The sequence below is a fragment of the Erythrolamprus reginae genome, chromosome 3, assembly GCF_031021105.1.
Source record: "Erythrolamprus reginae isolate rEryReg1 chromosome 3, rEryReg1.hap1, whole genome shotgun sequence".
Lineage (NCBI taxonomy): Eukaryota > Metazoa > Chordata > Lepidosauria > Squamata > Dipsadidae > Erythrolamprus > Erythrolamprus reginae.
The window spans coordinates 256178779-256201238 of NC_091952.1; the positions used below are offsets into that span (position 1 = coordinate 256178779).

The 22460-nt window shown below is 42.1% G+C and overlaps 1 protein-coding gene across 2 annotated transcripts in view; it reads right to left on the bottom strand.

Moving 5' to 3' along the window:
- The window catches only part of TOP1MT (DNA topoisomerase I mitochondrial), a 33842-nt gene extending 29082 nt beyond the window's left edge, over window positions 1-4760 (bottom strand). Inside the window, exons 1-3 of one of the 2 annotated variants that reach the window (XM_070749300.1) lie at window positions 4395-4760; window positions 2148-2263; window positions 330-451 (exon numbers count right to left, since the gene is read on the bottom strand). In XM_070749300.1, the coding sequence (XP_070605401.1) occupies window positions 330-451; window positions 2148-2263; window positions 4395-4558 (402 nt within the window). In that variant the 5' untranslated portion in view covers window positions 4559-4760. Of the gene's footprint in view, window positions 1-329; window positions 452-2147; window positions 2264-4394 lie in introns of those variants that run through there. The other variant, XM_070749301.1, reaches the window with a different exon arrangement.
- Window positions 4761-22460: the final 17700 nt, after the last annotated feature.

The window sequence follows — 22460 nt, forward strand, 5'->3', positions numbered from 1 at the left end:
AATTGGTCCACAAGTCATAAAATTGAACTCTGGGAGTCTTAAAGTTGAATTTTGGGAGTTGAAGTCCACAAAGTCTTAAAGTTGAATTCTGGGAGTTGAAGTCCACAAAGTCTTAAAGTTGAATTTTGGGAGTTGAAGTCCACAAAGTCTTAAAGTTGAATTCTGGGAGTTGAAGTCCACAAAGTCTTAAAGTTGACACTGTACCAAGCAACCTCAACCTCCTGTCAGTTTCACCTTTCCATCATTCTGCTTTTGAGAGATGGGGAGGGCACTTCCCCTGTAGTAATCTCCCAAATAGCTCCCACCCCCCACCCCACCGCAGTCGATACCTGCATCCAGTCACAGAAAAAGTTGTCCCGGAATTTCTTCTTGCGTACACAACCTTGGTCCAGCATCTTGGCATAAAATGTCGCCACTTCCTCGGCGGCACGGCTGAGTTTCACAGGCCTGCCTACAACAGAAGGAGGTGACCATGCAGTGATCAGGTGGAGGTCGTGGCTATCCTTCCATCCCAGCAAGGACCAACTCTTCTCTCCACCCACCTACGAGGCTCAAGAGATGCCACCACACCCAGCTTCTCTCCCACCTTGGATGTCTGTAGATATTCTCAATCACCCAAGTAGTAATAATAATAACAACAACAACAACAAAGTTGGGAAGGACCCTGAAGGTCTTCTAGTCCAACTAGTGGAACTCATTACCGGATGACATTAGTGTCATCCCCAAACCCCCAACACTTTACCCTTAGATTATCTACAGTTGACCTATCCAGATTCCTAAGAGGTCAGTAAGGGGCGAGTACAAGTGCACTAGAGTGACTTCCGTCCCCTGTCCTATTGCTCTCCTATATCTCCTATACCTTTCTTCTATTCCTATATCTCTTCTATTCTTTCATTGATATGTTCTATTCCTATATCTTCTTTTCTATTATTTCTTAGATGTATTTTACTATGAGTATCTCCTCTATAACCTTCATCATGTATTTTACTATGTGTACTGTATACCCACTAAAACCCTCATTGTGTATTGGACAAATAAATAAATAAAATAAAATAAACCCCCTGCTTAGGCAGGAGACCTTACACCACTTCAGACAAATGGTTATCCAACATCTTCTTAAAACCTTCCATTCACAACTTCTGGATGAAACTTCTGTTCCACTGGTTAATTGTTCTAACTTTCAGGAATTTTCTCCTTAGTTCTAAGTTGCTTCTCTCCTTGTTTAGTTTCCACTCATTGCTTCTTGTTCTACCCTCAGGTGCTTTGGAGAATAGCTTGACTCCTTCTTCTTTGTGGCAACCCCTGAGATATTGGAACACTTCTATCACGTATCCCCTGGTCCTTCTTTTCATTAAACTAGCCCTGCCCAGTTCCTGCAACCGTTCTTCCTATGTTTTAGCCTCCAGTCCCCTAATCCCTTTTGTCGCTCTTCTCTGCACTTTTTCTACAGTCTCAACATCCTTTTTGCATCATGGCGACCAAAACTGAATGCAGTATTCCAAGGGTAGCCTTACCAAGGCCTTATAAATTGGGCATTAACACTGTGTGATCTTGATTCTATCCCTCTGTTAATGCAGCCTAGAACTATGTTGGCTTTTTGGGCAGCTGCTGCACATAGAAACATAGAAGTCTGACAGCAGAAAAAGACCTCATGGTCCATCTAGTCTGCCCTTATAGTATTTGCTGTATTTTATCTTAGGATGGATATGTGTTTATCCCAGGCATGTTTCAATTCAGTGACTATGGATTTATCCACCATGTCTGCTGGAAGTTTGTTCCAAGCATCTATGACTCTTTCAGTGAAATAATATTTCCTCACGTTGCTTTTGATCTTTCCCCCAACTAACTTCAGATTGTGTCCCCTTGTTCTTGTGTTCACTTTCCTATTAAAAACACTTCCCTCCTGGACCTTATTTAACCCTTTAATATATTTAAATGTTTCGATCATGTCCCCCCTTTTCCTTCTGTCCTCCAGACTATACAGATTGAGTTCATGAAGTCTTTCCTGATACGTTTTATGCTTAAGACCTTCCACCATTCTTGTAAATTTAAATTTGGCTGGCTCCTGTTTAAATGGTTGTCTACTAGGACTCCAAAAACTTGAAAAAGCCCAACTTTGGAGCTCCACCTTGGATGCAACCACCTACCATTATAGTAGAACTTGACGCAGTTTGGCAGAGGATGGTAGGGTGGAGCAAAGTAGGGTCCTTTGTGGTGAAGTTTATGCCATTTGACCCCATCATTCCGTTTCTCTTCTTCCCACCTGGCGAGAAGAAATTTAGAAAGTGTTAAAAACATCATCCGAGAAGACCAAGAGCCTCTTGGGCAGAGGGTCTTCAAACTTGGTAACTTTAAGACTTGTGGACTCCAACTCCCAGAATTCTCCAGCTCTCAAGTTAAATGATAAAACAATGTTTACTTGCTGACTGTGACTCTTAAAGAGGGAGCTGCAGAAAAGCAAACAAGAGTTTTAATAACTTGCATTGAGAAAAGCCTGCAGGATTTCAATCAGCTTATACTATTTTCCTAGGATGCAGTAGCCCTTAAAAATAAATAAATGAATGAATGAATAAATGAATGAATGAATGAATGTACTGAGGATTAGTGCCTTGAGCAAGGGTTGGACTAGAAGACCTCCAAAGTCCCCTCCAGCCCTTATGATTCCACAATTTATACATCTTTATGCAACACTATAACTGTCTGATTTGGTCCTGCAACCCAACAAGAATGACACAGACTTCAGAGGAGAATCAGAACTGCAGAACAAAACAATGGCTGCCACCTGCCTTCCATTGAGGACCTGTATACTACACGAGTCAAAAAGAGGGCGGGGAAAATATTAACTGACCCCTCACATCCTGGACATAAATTGCTTCAACTCCAACCCTCAAAACGCCACTACAGAGCAGTGCACACCAAGACAATTACACAAGAACAGTTTTTTTCCCAAATGCCATCACTCTGCTAAACAAATAATTCCCTCAACACTGTCAAATTATTTACTGTCTGCACTACTATTACTACTAGTTTTTTCTCATCATTCCTATCACCCAATTTCTTCCACTTATGATTATATGACTGTAACTTGTTGCTTGTATTCTTAAATTTTTTATTAAGTGATTGTTTCCTGATTGCTTATTTGACCCCTATGACAATCATTCAGTGTTGTACCACATGATTCTTGACAAATGTACCTTTTCTTTTAGGTACCCTGAGAGCATCTGCAGAAAAAACAAATTCCTTGTGGGTCCAATCACATTTGGCCAATAAAGAATTCTACCTATTTCCAAAATTAAGCCATAGTTCCAGTAAAAATATTATTGTTCACTTTGGTTTGGTTATTGTATTTTATTCTTTTTAAATGTAAACTAATAAAAAATATTTAAGGGAAGGGGGGAGTAAGGGAGGGAGGGAGGGAGGGAGAAAAGAAAGAAAGAAAGAGGAAGAGAGGAAGGAAGGAAGAAAAGGGAGGGAGGGAGAGAGAGAGAGAGAGAGAGAGAGAGAGAGAGAGAGAAAGAAAGGAAGGAAGGAAGGAAGGGACAGAGAGTAAAGGAAGGAAGAAAAGAAGGGAGGGAGGGAGAGAGAAAGAAAGAAAAAGAAAGAAAGAAAGGGACAGAGAGGAAGGAAGGAAGAAAAGAAGGGAGGGAGAGAGAGAAAGGAAGGAAGGGAGGGGACAGAGAGGAAGGGAGGAAGAAAAGAAGGGAGGGAGAGAGAGAGGGAGGGAGGAAGGAAGGAAGAAAGGAAGGGACAGAGAGGAAGGAAGGAAGAAAGAAGGGAGGGAGAGAGAGAGAAAGGAAGGAAGGAAGGGACAGAGAGGAAGGGAGGAAGAAAAGAAGGGAGGGAGGGGGGAGAGAGAGAGAGAAAGGGAGGAAGGAAGGAAGGGACAGAGAGGAAGGGAGGAAGAAAAGAAGGGAGGGAGAGAGAGGGGGAGGGAGTAAGGAAGGAAGGGACAGAGAGGAAGGGAGGAAGAAAAGAAGGGAGAGAGAGAGAGACAGAGAGAGAGAGAAAGGAAGGAAGGAAGGGACAGAGAGGAAGGGAGGAAGAAAAGAAGGGAGGGAGAGAGAGAGGGAGGGAAGGAGGAAGGAAGGAACAGAGAGAGAAGGAAGGAAGAAAAGAAGGGATGGAGAGAGAGAGAGAGAGAAAGAAAGAAGAAAAGAAGGGGGGGAAACCTCATCTCACCTCCCATATATTCTTTCCAGTTCTAGGACCCCACTGGGAGAAAACGCAGCCAAAAAAATCCAAAGAAAATCACTATATACAGAGCATCAAACCTCCTTTTCTCTTTCATGCTTTACCGCCAGCAACGCCGGGGCGCCTCCCACGCTCATGCACGCCCCATGCACACCCGCAAAACACGTGTCTCCGCCGTGCAAACCCTCGAACACAAGTAGTACCTCGCTTTGGGGGAGACCAAGCCGTCGGATGCAGGCGGTGCAAATCCGGTGTGAACGTGGGCAGAGGCGCAACCTGGCAAGGGGGAGTGTGCCCAGATCCGTGCCAGGCTGGGCCCAAGCTTGAGCATGCCTTGCCCCCCCCAATCATGTGCAACTGGCCACATGGAGGGCTTGGCTGGTGCAGGGGGAAGGAGGGAAGCCCGGTGTAGCAATCCCTATTTTGCAAAACACATGCAGTTTAATTTTGCAAAAGGAAGCAGGGCTCCCGGGGGTGCCGTTTCCTGCACGAGGCATGGTGCAAAGTTGCTTTTTCAAATGCAGCCAAACGCCGCGGGTCTTTTTGCTAGGAGCCTCCGGTGCAATTGCAAAACACAAACACACAAAAAATTGGCCATGCCCCGAGGCATCTGGGAAATGTAGTCCTGGTTTCAGGGCAACTTAATAGATCACCAGAACAACCGAGAGCTCTCTTAAAGAGACAGGCGTCTTTCCTAATGGGGAAGGCATGCTGGGATCCAGGATGTGTGTGGCTTTAATAAGCATGTTTTAAATCCAGCATGCCTTAAACGTGACCTAAGCATAGCCCATAAAATTATATACGACAACGTCCTTCCGGTCAATGACTACTTCACCTTCACCCTCAACAACACAGGAGCACACAAGAGATTCAAACTTAATGTAAACCGCTCCAAACTCGATGTGCAAAAAGTACTTTACTAACTGAGCAATTGATGCAAGTGTCTTCTCCTAACCCCCAAAACTTTACCCTTAGTCTGTCCACTGTTGACCTCTCCAGATTCCTAAGAGGTCAGTAAGGGGGTGTGCATAAGTGCACCAGTGTGCCGTGCCGTCCCCTTGTCCTAATGTCTCTTTATGTCTTACTATCATCTCTAATGTTCTCCTAATCCTTTATTCGTGTATATTAATATGATTATTTCCTCACATTCCTATATTATGTACTTAACAAAATAAATAAATAAAATAATAAATAAGGTGGGTGGACTTCAACTCCCAGAATTCCCCAGCCAGCATGCTCTAGGTAGGTGGACTTCAAGTCCCAGAATCCCCCATATAGCATGTTTAAGGTATGTGGACTTCAACTCCCAGAATTCCCCAGCCAGCATGCTCCTAGGTAGGTGGACTTCAAGTCCCAGAATCCCCCATATAGCATGTTTAAGGTATGTGGACTTCAACTCCCAGAATCCCCCCAGCCAGCATGCTTTAAGATGGGTGGACTTCAACTCCCAGAATCCCCCATATAGAATTTTTAAGATGGGGTGGACTTCAACTCCCAGAATCCCCCATATACCATGTTTAAGGTGGGTGGACTTCAACTCCCAGAATTCCCCAGCCAGAATGCGTTAAATAGGTGGACTTCAATTCCAGAATTCCCTGTCAGTATGTTTTAAGGTGGGTGGAAAGAAAAGGTAGAACCACAAGTCTGACCTAAATATAGTACACAAAAGTGTCTGCTACAATATCCTATCTGTCAACAACTACTTCAGCTTCAACCACCACAATACAGGAGCACATAATAAATACAAACTCAAGGTAAACCGCTCCAAAACTCAGTTACTGGAATAGGACTTCTGCAACAGAGTGGTCAACGTCTGGAATGCTTTACCTGACTCCATTGTTACATCCTCAAAACAGGGGAGCTACAACCTTAAGCACCTCATTCCTAAGAGGTCAGTGCATAAGTGCAACAGCATGCCTGCTTCAATTTATTTGTACTCACTTCCTGTGTTTATGGCCATGTTTATACTTACATCTGTTATCTCCTACATATTTGACAAACTAAATAAATACATTAAAATGAATAAATTAAAATGAATAAATCTTCGGAGAGGGGCGGCATACAAATCTAACAAATTATTATTAATAATAATAATAATAATAATAATAATAATAATAATAATTTATTAGATTTGTATGCCGCCCCTCTCCGAAGACTCGGGGCGGGCATACTATTATTATTATTATTGTTGTTGTTGTTGTTGTTGTTGTTGTTATTATTATTATTATTATATAAAAAATAAAGTTGGAAAAGGTGCTTCCTTCTGATTTTTCATTGCAATTCAAAATTGCAATTTTCATGTGTCCAATAATTTTGCTGGAAGGTGATCGCTATTTGAATGAACAATGCATATGTCTTATCACTTTGCTACAAATCTGCGCTCTCCTAGACGGGCTAGGACAGAATTCAACATGACAGCACCTTCTGAAAATTGTAATCCAGACAGCAATGCATTTTGGGAGTTGTAGTCAAAGGAATCAGACTGAAAGAACTACAAAGAAACTCAAAATTCAAAACTCGGGTGACATCTGGTGGATAAATGGAAGAATAGCAGGACTAAAGCAGTCCTAATAATAATGCAACTTCTTATATATAGGAGAGTACAACCACTACATACAAAAAATAGAAGCAATAACAAATTAATTCAGAAAAATGTTTGGTAGAACCTAGGTAAGATTAACTCATTGCATTGTAAAGCTTACAACTCTTTTTATACTTGACATAACTTACTGATCATTCTTATTACTTAGCTCATCGCTTTTCAATGTCTTTTCAAATAAGTGAAGAAACCCCTTGCAAATTCAATAAATCAATCTTAAACTACCTCCAACTAATTTCCCCAAAATTTTGGAATGGCACTCTGATGTTGAAAAAGTAACAGCAAGTCCTGTTTTTTTCCCTAACACTTGCTCTATGAAATCGTGGGCATCACTGGAGGTTTTAAAGAAGTGGCTAGACCAGTGATGGCGAACCTATGGCATGGATGCCACAGGGTGGCACGCAGAGCCATATCTGTTGGCAGGTGAGCCATTGCCCTACTTCAGCTCCAACGTACATGTGTGTGCCGGCCAGCTGATTTTTTGGCTCCGACAGAGGCTCTGGGAGAGCGTTTGTGGCTTCCAGAGAGCCTCAGGGGAAAGTGATTGGGGGAGGACGTTTTTATCCTCCCTCGGCTCCAGGGAAGCCTTTGGAACCTGGGGAGGGCAAAACACAAGCCTACTTGGCTCATTTCCAGCCTTCAGAGGACTTCCGGGGGGGGCTCTTTTCACCACAGGAAGGAAGGAGGGAGGGAGGGAGGGAAAGAGAGAGAGAGAGAGAAAAAGAAAGACAGGACAGACAGAAAGAAAGAAAGAAAGAAAGACAGAGAGGAAGAAAGGAAGAAAAGAAGGGAGGGAGGGAGAGAAAGAGAGAGAGAAAGAAAGGAAGGAAAGAAGGAAGGAAGGAAAGAAAGAAGAAAGACAGACAGACAGAGAGGAAGGAAGGAAGGAAGAAAAGAAGGGAGGGAGGGAGAGAAAGAGAGAGAGAAAGAAAGGAAGGAAAGAAAGAAAGAAAGAAAGAAAGACAGAGAGGAAGGAAGAAAGAAAAGAAGGGAGGGAGGGAGAGAAAGAGAGAGAGAAAGGAAGGAAAGAAAGAAAGAAGAAGAAAGAAGAAAAGAAAGAAAGAAAGAAAGAGACACACCATCTCCACTTGTTCTCCTCGGCTTTTGATCTTCTCCCGCAGTTTCCCTTCGTCCTTCTTCTTTTTCTTCTTCTTCAAAGTCTTGTCCGCTTCCTCGCTTTTCCTTTTCCGGGATCCCCTGAGAAAGTCTACATTTCGAAGGCCTCTGTTGCTTCTGCTTCTCTTGGTCTTGTTTTCAACTCCATCTTGTAAGTCTCCTCCTTCTTCTTCTTCTTCTTCAGAGTCACCTTCCAGCTTGATCTCAAATGGTGCCCCAAATCCAGACTCATCTTCTGTCCTTTCTTCTTCCATCTCTTTCGCCAAGTGAGGGATTTTCTCACCCGTCCATTCTCTGTCTCTTTCATCTTCCCACTCCTTCTCCGTCTGCTTGGGTCTTCTCCTGTCCACCCCATTTTCTCCCTCTCCTGGTCCAATGTTCTGCTCCAACTGCTTGTCATTATTCCCCTCTTCTTCCGCTCTTCTGAAAGCCTCCTGGTCCAGACATTCTGTGGTTCTGCTACCTCTTTTCTCCTCCTGCGTTGAGTGACCTTCTGTCTCTACTTTCCCAACATGAATTCTTTCGTTCTTTTTCCTCACTGTCCTCTTCATCTGGTCCCGTCACTTGGGAAGGAGTGCGTCGCTTGCTCCTGCCGTTCAGTCACCTATTAAAGACAAAATGTGAATGGGCTTTACACGGTCTTTGTTCTGTTCCAGCACCAAGCCCCCCCAAAATCAGATGCACAGTTTTAAATAATAAAGGATTTACTATTTACAAGAATTATTAAGGTTTTTTCAAAATGAAACTGAAGTATTTTAACGGCTCTGCCGTATTTCTATGAAAGTCTTTTCAGCTGGCTAGAGCCCCAGAAGGAGGTAAGGAGATATTACCTAACTGTAATAATATACAGAAACAGAGATGTACAGAAGTTAGCTGGAAGTCCGGAGCTCCTCAGAAAGCCAAAACACAAGCCGAAACAACTGAAAACTAGATGCTAGAATAAAACCAAGTCATTCTCTGCACAGAAGCAGCGTGTTACACCATCACCCTATTAGAGTTTCAAGGTCATCTTTTGACAGCACCAGGCCGGAAGAAGATGGGCATGTACGCACCGGGTGGCAGAAGATTAGTGGTCCACATGGCAAACTTGTGGGTGTGGGACAAGGGAATGAGAGACGCGCCAAGATGGCTCTAAGAATAAATTGGAACTTTGTGGAAGTATCTGCCTTGAACTTTGATTTAAACTTAGATGTTAGTTGGAACATTGACACTCATGTTTGCAAACTCGTAGCAAAGGTAAGTGAAAACCATCCCTGTAAGGAGGGTCCTGCCTGAGCCCTTCCCATGCCCCTTTTCCTACTGTGGGCTGAGACATCCTTGAACGGCCAGTTGTCCAGTTTGCAGCTCTTCCTCCTGCCTCCCAGGGCCATTCCCATTGCACAACTACATGCAACTGCTAACACAAAATCCCACCGTGCTTACTGCCTTGTTCCCACGTTCGGCCATGCATGGCCCCTCTTCTGTCTGAAGCCTGGTCTTCTTAAACGCGGGCTGTTCCCTGAAATGCAAACATTGATTGATTGATTGATTGATTGATTGATTGATTGATTGATTGATTGATTTTGTCCAATACACAATGAGGGTTTTAGTGGGTATACACATAGTAAAATACATGATGGTTGTAGAGGATATACTCAAAGTAAAATGTATCTAAGAAAGAAGAGAAGATATAGGAACATATCAATGAACATATGAAATAATAATAATAATAATAATAATAATAATAATAATAATAATAATAGATTAGATTTGTATGCCGCCCCTCTCCGAAGAATAGAAACATAGAAACATAGAAACATAGAAGACTGACAGCAGAAAAAGACCTCATGGTCCATCTAGTCTGCCCTTATACTATTTCCTGTGTTTTATCTTAGGATGGATATATGTTTATCCCAGGCATGTTTCAATTCAGTTACTGTGGATTTACCAACCACGTCTGCTGGAAGTTTGTTCCAAGGATCTACTACTCTTTCAGTGAAATAATAGTAGATCCTTGGAACAAACTTCCAGCAGACGTGGTTGGTAAATCCACAGTAACTGAATTTAAACATGCCTGGGATAAACATATATCCATCCTAAGATAAAACACAGGAAATAGAAGAAGATATATAGGAATAGAAGAAAGGTATAGGAGATGTAGGAGAGCAATAGGACAGGGGACGGAAGGCACTCTAATGCACTTGTACTCGCCCCTTACTGACCTCTTAGGAATCTGGATAGGTCAACCGGGGATAATCTAAGGGTAAAGTGTTGGGGGTTTGGGGATGACACTATAGAGTCCGGTAATGAGTTGCACGTTTCAACAACTCGGTTACTGAAATCATATTTTTTACAGTCAAGTTTGGAGCAGTTAATATTAAGTTTAAATCTGTTGTGTGCTCTTGTGTTGTTGTGGTTGAAGCTGAAGTAGTCGCCAACAGGCAGGAGGTTGCAGCATATGATCTTGTGGGCAATACTTAGATCATGTTTAAGGCATCTTAGTTCTAAGCTTTCTAGAACCAGGATTGAAAGTCTAGTCTCTTAGGGTATTCTACTTTGAGTGGAGGAGTGAAGGGCTCTTCTGGTGAAGTATCTCTGGACATTTTCAAGGGTGTTGATGTCTGAGATGCGATATGGGTTCCAAACAGATGAGCTGTATTCAAGGATGGGTCTGGAAAAAGTTTTGTAAGCTCTGGTAAGTAGTGTGAGATTGCCAGAGCAGAAGCTACGTAGGATTAGGTTTACAACTCTTGAAGCCTTCTTGGCTATATTGCTGCAGTGGGCTTTGCCACTTAAGTCTTTTGTTATTAGTATACCAAGGTCTTTAACCGAGTGGGGGTTATCTGTGATAATTTGATTATTCAGTTCGTATTTGGAGTTCACATTCTTCTTCCCAATGTGTAGGACAGAGCATTTGCTAGTTGAGATTTGGAGTTGCCATGTGTTAGACCACTCAGAAACAGAGTTCAGGTCTTTTTGGAGAGTAGTTGTGTTATCGGTGGTGTTGAAGAGTTTTACATCGTCGGCGAAGAGGACACAGTTGCTTGTGATGTAATCGCAAAGGTCATTGATGTAGAGCAGTGTTTCCCAACCTTGGCAACTTGAAAATATTGGGACTTCAACTTCCGGAATTCCCCAGCCAGCATGGGAATTGAAGTCCAGATATCTTCAAGTTGCCAAGGTTGGGAAACCCTGATGTAGAGAATGAAGAGCGTTGGTCCCAGTACTCTACCTTGGGGAACACCGCTTTTACATGGGGCTACCTTTGAAAAGTGTTCGGAAACTTCAGATCGTGCAGAACGCAGCCGCAAGAGCCATCGTGGGGCTTCCAAGATTCGCCCACATTTATTCAACACTCCGTGGCTTGAATTGGCTGCCGATCAGTTTCCAGTCACAATTCAAAGTGTTGGTCATGACCTTTAAAGCCCTACATGGCATTGGACCAGAGTACCTCCAGAACCGCCTGATACTGCACGAATCCCAGCAACCGATAAGGTCCCACAGAGTTGGCCTTCTCCGGGTCCCGTCGACTAAACAATGTTGTTCAGCGGGCCCCAGGGAAAGAGCCTTCTCTGTGGTGGCCCCGGCCCTCTGGAACCAACTCCCCCCGGAGATTAGAACTGCCCCCACCCTCCCTGTCTTTCATAAACTACTCAAGACTCATTTATACCGCCAGGCATGGGGGAGTTGAGATATTCCTTCCCCCTAGGCCATTACAAGTTAAGCATGGTATGTCTGTATGTATGTTTGGTTTTATAATAGGGGTTTTTAGTTGTTTTTTATTATTGGATTGTACATGTTGTGTTTATTATTGTTAGCCGCCCCGAGTCTACGGGGAGGGGTGGCATACAAATCCAATAAATTATTATTATTATTATTATTATTATTATTATTATTATTATTATTATAACTGGACAGAAGGGGTCTTCGGATGGGTGCATAAAACTCAGCTGCACCGTCCCCAAGCAATAATCTGGGATTTTAACTGCGGAAAACCCCAAAATCTGTTAAGGGTCCTGGGACCCTCTTCCCCCTCCACCACCACACACACATACTGCCCCCCACAGCACAATTCCCATCACACTCAAATGATGGACTATCTCAGGGGGTGGCAAACCTTTTTTTTTTGCTCCAGTGCCAAAAGGGTGTGCGCGATACTACACGTGTGTGCCCTAACCCAGGGGGTAGGCAAAGCTGGCTCTTCTATGACATGTGGACTTCAACTCCCAGAATTTCTGAGCTAGCATGATTGGCTCATGAATTCTGGGGAGTTGTAGTCCAGTCAGTGAAGCAGTGGAAGTGATGTGGGCCTGGATGGGTGTCAACAGACTCAAACTCAACCCTGATAAGACGGAGTGGCTGTGGGTTTTGCCTCCCCAAGGACAACTCCATCTGTCCGTTCATTACCCTGGGGGGGGGAATCATTGAAGCCCTCAGAGAGGGTCCGCAACTTGGGCGTCCTCCTCAATCCACAGCTCACATTAGAGAAACATCTTTCAGCTGTGGCGAGGGGGGCGTTTGCCCAGGTTCGCCTGGTGCACCAGTTGCGGCCCTATTTGGACTGCTCACAATCACTCATGCCCTCATCACATCGAGGCTCGACTACTGTAATGTTCTCTACATGGGGCTACCTTTGAAAAGTGTTCGGAAACTTCAGATCGTGCAGAATGCAGCTGCGAGAGCTGTCATGGGCTTTCCCAAATATGCCCATGTCACACCAACACTCCGCAGTCTGCATTGGTTGGCCGATCGGTTTTCCGGTCACAATTCAAAGTGTTGGTTATGACCTATAAAGCCCTTCATGGCATCGGACCAGAATATCTCCAGGACCGTCTTCTGCCGCACAAATCCCAGCGACCAGTTAGGTCCCACAGAGTTGGCCTTCTCCGGGTCCCGTCGACTAAACAATGTCATTTGGTGGGACCCAGGGAAAGAGCCTTCTCTGTGGCGGCCCTGACCCTCTGGAACCAACTCCCCCAGATATCAGAGTTGCCCCCCAGCCTCTTTGCCTTTCGTAAGCTCCTTAAAACCCACCTTTGTCATCAGGCATGGGGGAATTGAGATATTCCCTTCCCCCTAGGCTTATAAAATTTATGCATGGTATGTCTGTATTTATTTATTTATTTATTTATTTAGATTTGTATGCCGCCCCTCTCCGCAGACTTGGTTTCTTAAATTGGGGTTTTTTACATTACTTTAAGATTAGATTTGTTCATATTGTCTTTTTACTATTGTTAGCTGCCCCGAGTTTACGGAGAGGGGTGGCATACAAATCTAATTAATAAATAAAATAAATAAGTCATAGAAGAGTCAACTTTGCCCTGTCCCCTGCCCAACCCCATTAGGCAGTGTCCTCCCCTTACACGAGCACACAACCTCCGCACACCCACCCCACGCATATGTGCAGGCCAGAAGCAAAAACACACAGAGAGAAAAAGTGAATACTATAATCCTATACCAACAATTTAAAACGAAGTTGGAATACGATTGTGGGATCTTGATTCTATCCCTCTAATAATGCAAAGTGTATATATGGATAAACAAGAAGAAATGAATAAAAAGCTAAGACAAACAAATAAACAAATAAGATAATTGTATTAGTAGAGATATGATTTAAGTGTTATATTAGAATTAGTAGGGATAAGATTTTTAGAATTATGTTAGAATTAGTTTATATATTAAGACCTACTATAAAAAGTCAAACAAATTTATTCTTTTCATTTATATTAATAAGTTGATTTTAAGTATTTTTTTTTAAGTATTCTTTTTTCTGTATTGAAATTTTTACTTTTTGAATAAGCGGGGAAGATACAACCCCATTTTTGTGTTTGATGTTATGTTTGTCAGTATTGTCTATTTTATGAAAACTAATAAAATATATTGAAAATAATAATAATAATAATAATAATAATAATAATAATAATAATAATAAATGCAAGCTGAGATTGTGTTGCCTTTTTTGGCAGCTGCCGCACACGTCTGGCTCGTATTTAATTTACCTGAGATAAGGAACACCGTGTCCATTACACAGGGTGGAATCCATGACATTCTCAAGAGTTCTGGAAGAAAAAATAGAATTTAAGACAAACACATGAAAAATCTCCTTTTTTTTCCTTTCTCCGTTTTCCCAATATTTTCACTTTTATTTGTATTTTAGACTTCCATAAATTTAATTTTAAAATTATTTTTTTTATTTTAAATTTTTAAATTTAATTTTTTTAAAAAATAGTTTAAAATCTTGTGATCTTTTTAGGCGTACTTTTTTTTGTAATTTATGAGTTTGAAGATTACAAAGGTGACTCTATAGAAAAGTTATGAGGTAACCGCTAGAGAGAGGGTAAAGTATAAATAATGATAATAATTTATTAGATTTGTATGCCGCCCCTCTCCGAAGACTATAAATTCATTTATAATAACTTTTAATAAGATCAGGAACTATTTTTTTTTTAAATTTCATTTCTGATTTATTTATTTATTTCACTTCTTTTCTCATACACAGGGTGGAATCCATGGCATTCTCGAGAGTTCTGGAAGAAAAAAAAGAATTTAAGACAAACACATGAAAAATCTCCTTTTTTTCCTTTCTCCATTTTCCCAATAATTTCACTTTTATTTGTATTTTAGACTTCCATAAATTTAATTTAAAATTTTTTTTTTAATTTACTTTTTTAAAATTTATTTTTTAAAAAATAGCAGGTAAAAATCTTATGATCTTTATAGGTGTGTTTTGGGTTTTTTTTTAAATTTATGAGTTTGAAGATTACAAAGGTGACTTTATGGAAAAGTTATGAGGTAATCCCAGAGAGAGGGTAAAGTATAAATACATTTATAATAACTTTTAATAAGATCAGAAACTATTTTTCTTTTCTTTTTTTCTATTTCATTTCTGATTTATTTTTTTCACTTCTTTTCTCATATCTGAAATTTTTTTATCTTGCTAAAAATTTCAAGAAAATTATATATTAAAAAAATTGCATATAAAACCTAACATATAATCCTAATAGAAAGCTTTTGAGACAGATTCGATTCTATGCTGTGATAAACTCATTCTGTTGAAAGCTCTGGATCATTGTAAGATTTCAACTTCATCCTGTAAAACAGAGTTTTTGGGCAGATGAAAAATAATGGATTAATCAATATATGTACCATAAAATAACCTTAAAGGTAAAAATGTATGCACAGACGTTTCATTTTCATTTTTGGTTCATATTATATAATGTCATCTTTGTTTGGTTTTTTTTTCCTTTTATATATATTTTTTTAAAGTTTATAAATGAATAAAAATTATTTTTAAAAAAGAAAATAAAAATAATGGATTAATTTTCCTGCTTGTATATGCAGCCCACTCAACCTGTATGCCACTGAAAAATTATTTGCATTTTTATATTTCACTAAATACTATATATCTTTTTTTTTAAAAATCCATATTAGTGGTCCACGAGATATAAAATTATGAATTTGGGGGTCCCCGAGGTCTGAAAGGTTGGTGACACCTGATCTACAGGACATTCAGGGCTCCTTGTTTGAGAAGACAATAGTCAAGTGATTGGAAGACAAGCCAATAAGAGGATCTCTAAAATGTTTCCTAATGTTTCTCCCATCTGCGCAAGAAAGAAATTGGTGCATATTTTCACGCACGGTGGACATGCCCTGAAGCCAAGAAATATTGGAACAAAGTAGAGAAATGGTTAAAAGAAATAACAAATGAGAAGATTAAAAAGTCTCCTGAATTCTTCCTACTGGGTATTTTAGATATGAAGTATAAAAAAGAAATGTATTACTTAATAATACATATTTCAGTTGCGGCAAGAATTACATTCACACAGAAATGGAAAGAAAAGGAAATACCAAAATATGCAGAAGTATTTTAAAAAATTATGGAATGTGTAGAACTAGATATGATGACAAAACATTTGAATAACCAAGCTGAAACAGAATTTTATAAAATATGGGACAAAGTATATAAATGGTGGAATTTTAAAAATAGTTGTAAAATTAAATAAGTAAGAATTTATAATTATGGAACTTATTAATTTGAAAGTTAACTGTATGCATACATGAGAGAACACTTAGAAATTAATATGACAAGGTTTCTCTTTTTTAGTTATACTAAATAAGTGAATTTTCAAAAAATTTATAACATGATAATGATAGATAGAATGTAATAGTTTAAAAACAATATAAACATAGAGTATTTTTGCAATATTATAAATTTTAAAGTGTTACTTTTTTATATTTTTATTACTAGTTTAAGTGCTTGATATTTTATAGGTAAGAAAATTAATTAACATAAAGAATACAGAGTTAAATTTAACAAGAATATAAAGTGTGTGTGTTATATTTCTGTATTGATCTGATTATAGTTAGGGGAAATTTTTTGTATTAGCTAGACTTCTGCGATAAGCGGAGTAATGGTAGCTCCTTGAATGTTGAATGTTGTTTGTTTTTGTTTAATGAAAAATAATTTTAAAAAAAATTTTTTTTTTAAAAAAAGAGGAATGTAGTGTAACTTTTACCTAGAGAAAATGTAGATGGAAGGGATGAAGGAGTTTCCTGCTGCTCAAAAATCTGGACTAGATATAGGATCTTAAAAAAAAAAAAGGAGGGATAATTGATCTTCAGTGTCAAGAGAGATGGGCTTGGAATGAATCATGAGTCATGGAAGATCTCCCTCTTGTTGAAGATCCTCAAGCCAAGGTGAGCAGAAACTTAGCTGCATCAACTACTAGGTGATGTCCTACAATATCAGCTTCGTGTGTCTGTGAGGTCACAAATCACATTAAACTTTGATTTGCTCAACGATGATTGGTTGAATCAGCTTCAGTGGGCTTAGTTGATGTATCACACTCAACAAAAAACCCATAAATCTACATTATGGCTCTGTAACATTATTATGGCATAATTCTTATTATAGAATAGAATAGGAGAGGAGAGGAGAGAAGAAAGTGGAATGGAAGAATAGAATAGAACAGAATTCTTTATTGGCCAAGTGTGATTGGATACACAAGAACTTTGTCTTTCATGCAGATGCTCTCAGTGTACATAAAAGAAAATATACATAATTCTTATTATGGCATAATTCTTCGGAGAGGGGCGGCATACAAATCTAATAAATAATAATAGTAATAGTGATAGTGATAGTAATAATGTCTACAGAGTGGGGCGGCATACAAATCTAATAAATAATAAAATAAATAAATAAATAATAATAATAATAATAATAATGGATCTGGCTCCCAACAGACAGGAAGCGCCCCCTCCTCAAGAAGCCTTCCCTGGACCCAGCCGTGCTTAATAACTACCGTCCAGTCTCCAACCTTCCCTTCATGGGGAAGGTTGTCGAGAAGGTGGTGGCACTTCAACTCCAGCGGTCCTTGGATGAAGCCGATTATCTAGGTCCTCAACAGTCGGGTTTCAGGCCCGGCTACAGCACGGAAACTGCTTTGGTCGCGTTGATGGATGATCTCTGGCGGACCCGGGACAGGGCTTGTCCTCTGTCCTGGTGCTCCTTGACCTCTCAGCGGCTTTCGATAGCATCGACCATGGTATCCTTCTGCGCCGGCTAGAGGGGTTGGGAGTGGGAGGCACTGTTCTTCAGTGGTTTCTCCTCCTACCTCTCCGGTCGGTCGCAGTCGGTGTTAGTGGGGGGTCAGAGGTCGACCCCGAGGTTTCTCTCTTGTGGGGTGCCGCAGGGGTCGGTCCTCTCCCCCCTGCTATTTAATATCTACATGAAAACCACTTGGTGAGATCATCCAAGGGCATGGGGTGAGGTATCATCAATATGCCGATGATACCCAGTTGTACATTTCCACCCCATGTCCAGTCAACGAAGTGGTGGAAGTGATGTGCCGGTGCCTGGAGGCTGTTGGGGCCTGGATGGGTGTCAACAAACTCAAACTCAACCCAGACAAGACGGAGTGGCTGTGGGTTTTGCCTCCCAAGGACAATTCTATCTGGTCCGTCCATTACCCTGGGGGGGGAATTATTGACCCCCTCAGAGAGGGTCCGCAACTTGGGCGTCCTCCTCGATCAACAGCTCACATTAGAAAAACACCTTTCAGCTGTGGCGAGGGGGGCGGTTTGCCCAGGTTCGCCTGGTGCGCCAGTTGCGGCCCTATTTGGACCGGGAGTCATTGCTCACAGTCACTCATGCCCTCATCACCTCGAGGCTCGATTACTGTAACGCTCGCTACATGGGGCTACCTTTGAAAAGTGTTCGGAAACTTCAGATCGTGCAGAATGCAGCTGCGAGAGCAATTATGGGCGTCTCCAAGTATGCCCATATCACTCCAACACTCCGCAGTCTGCACTGGCTGCCGATCAGTTTCCGGTCACAATTCAAATTGTTGGTTATGACCTATAAAGCCCTTCATGGCACCGGACCAGAATATCTTCGGGACCGCCTCCTGCCACACGAATCCCAGCGACCGGTTAGGTCCCACAGAGTTGGCCTTCTCCGGGTCCCGTCGACTAAACAATGTCGTCTGGCGGAACCCAGGGGAAGAGCCTTCTCTGTGGGGGCCCCGACCCTCTGGAACCAGCTCCCCCCTGAGATTAGGATTGCCCCCACCCTCCCTGCCTTTCGTAAACTCCTTAAGACCCACCTTTGCCGTCAGGCATGGGGTGGGGGAACTAAAACACCTCCCCCTTGCCCATGTTGTTTTGTTGATTGATTGACTGTGTGCCTGTTTTTTATATATACTGTTTTTATGAGATTATTAATTTTAAATTGTAACTAGATGGGTGGGCATTGGATTTGGTATTATGTACTATACTGTTTTTTATTATTGTTGTGAGCCGCCCCGAGTTTGCGGAGAGGGGCGGCATATAAATCCAATAAACCTAAACCTAAACCTAAGCAGCAAGTGAAGCTAGGAGAAATCGCATCAAATACCTGTACAATTAGCAACAGGGTCCCCCCAAAGCTGTGTACTCTCACCACTTCTCTTCTCTCTATACACCAATGACTGCATCTCAAATGATCCATCTGTTAAACTACTGAAGTTTGCAGACGATACAACAGTGATCGGATTCATTCGAGATAATGATGAATCCACATACAGACGGGAGGTTGTGGTGTGACCAGAATAATCTAGAACTGAACACATTCAAAACCATAGAAATGGTGGTAGACTTTAGGAGAAGCCCTTCCATCCTTCCACCTCTCACAATACTAGACAACACAGTATCAACAGTAGAGACCATAAAATTTCTAGGTTCTATCATATCTCAAGACCTAAAATGGTCACCTAACATCAAAAACATCATCAATAAAGCACAACAAAGAAGGTTCTTTCTGCGCCAGCTCAGGAAGCTCAAACTGCCCAAGGAGCTGTTGATCCAGTTCTACAGAGGAATAATTGAGTCTGTCATCTGCACCTCCATCACTGTCTGGTTCGGTTCTGCAACCCAACAAGACCGACAGAGACTTCAGAGGAGAATCAGAACTGCAGAAAAAACAATTGCTGCCAACCTGCCTTCCATTGAAGACCTGTAGACTGCACAAGTCAAAAAGAGGGCCGTGAAAATATTTACTGACCCCTCGCTTCCTGGACATAAACTGTTTCAACTCCAATCCTCAAAACGTCACTACAGATCACTGCACACCAACACAACTAGACACAAGAACAGTTTTTCCCCAATGCCATCACTCTGCTGAACAAATAATTCCCTCAACACTGTCAAACTTTTTATTAAGTCTGCACTTCTATTTCTACTAGTTTTTTCTCATCATTCCTATCATCCTTTTCCTCCTACTTAGGATTGTATCACTGTAACTTGTTGCTTGTATCCTAAGATTTTTATTAATATTGATTGTTTCTTCATTGCTTATTTGTAAAGTTTATTTTAAAATTAAAAAAAGAAGTCCAATAAATAAGTTAGTTAGTTAGTTAGTAAATAAATAAATAAATGACCAGTTAAAAACCATGTTTGTTTGTTTGTTTGTTTGTTTGTTTGTTTGTTTGTTTGTTTGTTTGTTTGTTTGTTTGTTCGTTCGTTCATTCATTCATTTATTCATTTATTTATTTATTGTTAGAGTCGAAAGGGACCATGAAGGCCATCGAGTTCAACCCCCTGCCCAAGCAGGAACCCTATAGTACATCAGTCAAGTGGCAGTTCAATCTTCTCTTAAAAATGTCCAGAGTGTTGGAGTTCACAATGTCCGCTGGTACATTGTTCCACTGGTTGATCGCTCTGACCGTCAGGAAGTTCCTCCATATCTCCATGTTGAATCTCTCCTTGGTCAGCTTCCAGCCGTTGTTCCTCGTCCGGCCCTCTTGTGCCCTGAAGAATAAAGTGATCCCCTCCTCTCTGTGACATCCCCTTGTATACTTGTAGACTGCTATCATGTCCACTCTGGCCCTCCTTTTCTCTAGGCTATCCATGCCCAGTTCCCACAGTCTCTCTTCGTAAGTCTTGGTTTCCAGTCCCTTAATCATCTTGGTTGCTCTTTTTTGCACCTTCTCCAGAGTTTCAATGTCTCTTTTGAAGTGTGGTGACCAGAACTGAATACAGTGCTCCAGGTGTGGTCGGACCAGGGCATAGTAGAGTGGTATTAAGACTTCCCTGGTCTTGGAGTGTATCCCCCTGTTGATGCAGCTTAGGATTGTGTTGGAGTTTTAAGCTGCTACTGCACATTGTTGGTCTAGGCCAGGGGTCAGGAACCTTTTTGGCTAAGAGAGCCGTAAACGCCACATATTTTGAAATATAATTCCGCGAGAGCCGTACAATATGTTTAAAGGGCCATTGACAGATCAATCGCTCCAATGTTCACTTAGTACAGCAAGGAATGCTCCTCCCTGCTGTATAAAGCCACAACTGGACTGAAACAATGGTAATTAGCAGTAAAAAAATTAAATAAATAACTTACATTGTGAGCTTGCGATGCATGACATCAGTCCAGCAGTCTGGCTTCTTCTTTTTCCTGCGCATGACTGGAAGCTGGCATTCTTCCCACCTGATGTTGAGAGAATGCCAGCTTTGAGGCATTCGCAGAAGAAAGAAGATGGAACGTTGGACATGTCACACAACGCATTGTAAGTTATGTCAATTATCTATTTTATTATTTTACAAATCTCTATGCACACTGCACATACCTTATTTAAAGTAAAAAACAAAATGGGAACAAATACAATATTTAATATTTATTCTTCCTCTTTCTCTCTCTCCCTTTCTCTCTGTCCTTGTCTTTCTAATTCTCTCTCTCTCTTTCTCTGTCCTCTCTTTCTCTTTCTTTCTCTCTTTCTTTATCTCTCTTCTCTCTTTCACTCACTCTTTGTATCTCTCCCTTTCTCTCTCCCTCTCTCTGTCTCCTGCTTTCTCTCTCTCTCTCCCTTTCTATCTCTCTTCTTCCTTTCTCTCTCCCTCTTTCCCTTTCTCTCCCCCCTCTCTCTTTCTTTCTCTCTCTTCTCTTTCTTTCTCTCTGTCCCTCTCTTTCTTTCTCTCTGTCCCTCTTTCTTTCACTCTGTCCCTCTCTTTCTTTCTCTCTGTCCCTCTTTCTTTCTCTGTCCCTCTTTCTCTCAGTCCCTCTCTTTCTTTCTCTGTCCCTCTTTCTTTCTCTCTGTCCCTCTCTTGCTCCTGAGTGGGCCGGGCCGGAAGACCCCGCGTGGAGCCCTCGCGACGCCTCACCTGGATTTTTATACCGGAGGAAGGGAGGGAGGCATTCCTTCATGCACCCCCCCCTCGCCTTCCCCTCCCTGGCCCGGAGCTCCTCCCCTTTTTAATTGCTCCAGCTATCAAAAGGGCGATTACCATCGGCTCCCCTGTCACCCGGGCGGCATTTCCTCCACGCCCCTAAACGAAGCGGGGGGTGGGGGGGCTGTCAAAAGCACAGACTCCCGGCTGCTTCCGAAGCGAAACTTTTTTTTCTCTTTTGTCTTGCTGGAAATTCCGGCGGCGATTCTCACCTGCTGCAAGTCCCCGGGACGCCTCGGCTGCAGGTTGCAAAGCTCCCCCCCCTACACTCTGGGAGCGGTGACTCACCAGGAGAAGACCCACGCGGCTCCTCTGGGGGCCTTGCGGAAGGCGGCGGCGGAAGCTCCCATGGCTGGCGCTGGGTGTGAGGGAGGATGCTTTCTGCGCGGGCGGAGGCCCACCCTCGCCGGAAGAGCTGCCCATCTAGCAGTCCCGCTGCCCCATTGGCCGGCAGGGGATGATGGGCAAGGGACGCCTCGGGGAAGGAGGGCAGGGTGGGAAGGGAAGGAGGGGGCTGGCGGGGGTTTTCTCTTCGGGGTTGGGGAGTTTTTGGCGGGCGCCGGGGCCCGGGCCATAGACAGGTAGGAGCCCTGTCTGCGAGCCAGATACGGCCATCAAAAGAGCCATATCTGGCTCGCGAGCCATAGGTTCCCGACCCCTGGTCTAGGCTATCCATGCCCAGTTCCCGCAGTCTCTCTTCGTAAGTCTTGGTTTCAGTCCCTTAATCATGTCGTTAATTGCACCATCCCTGGTCTCTATCATGTTTGTCCTGTGCTCCAAATCACCGCCAATGCTATTGTCCTAATTATACATATGCAGCCCAAGATAAACCAAAAGCTATTGGGAGATTTCTCAGGCTTTCCTGCCTTCTGCGTATCTC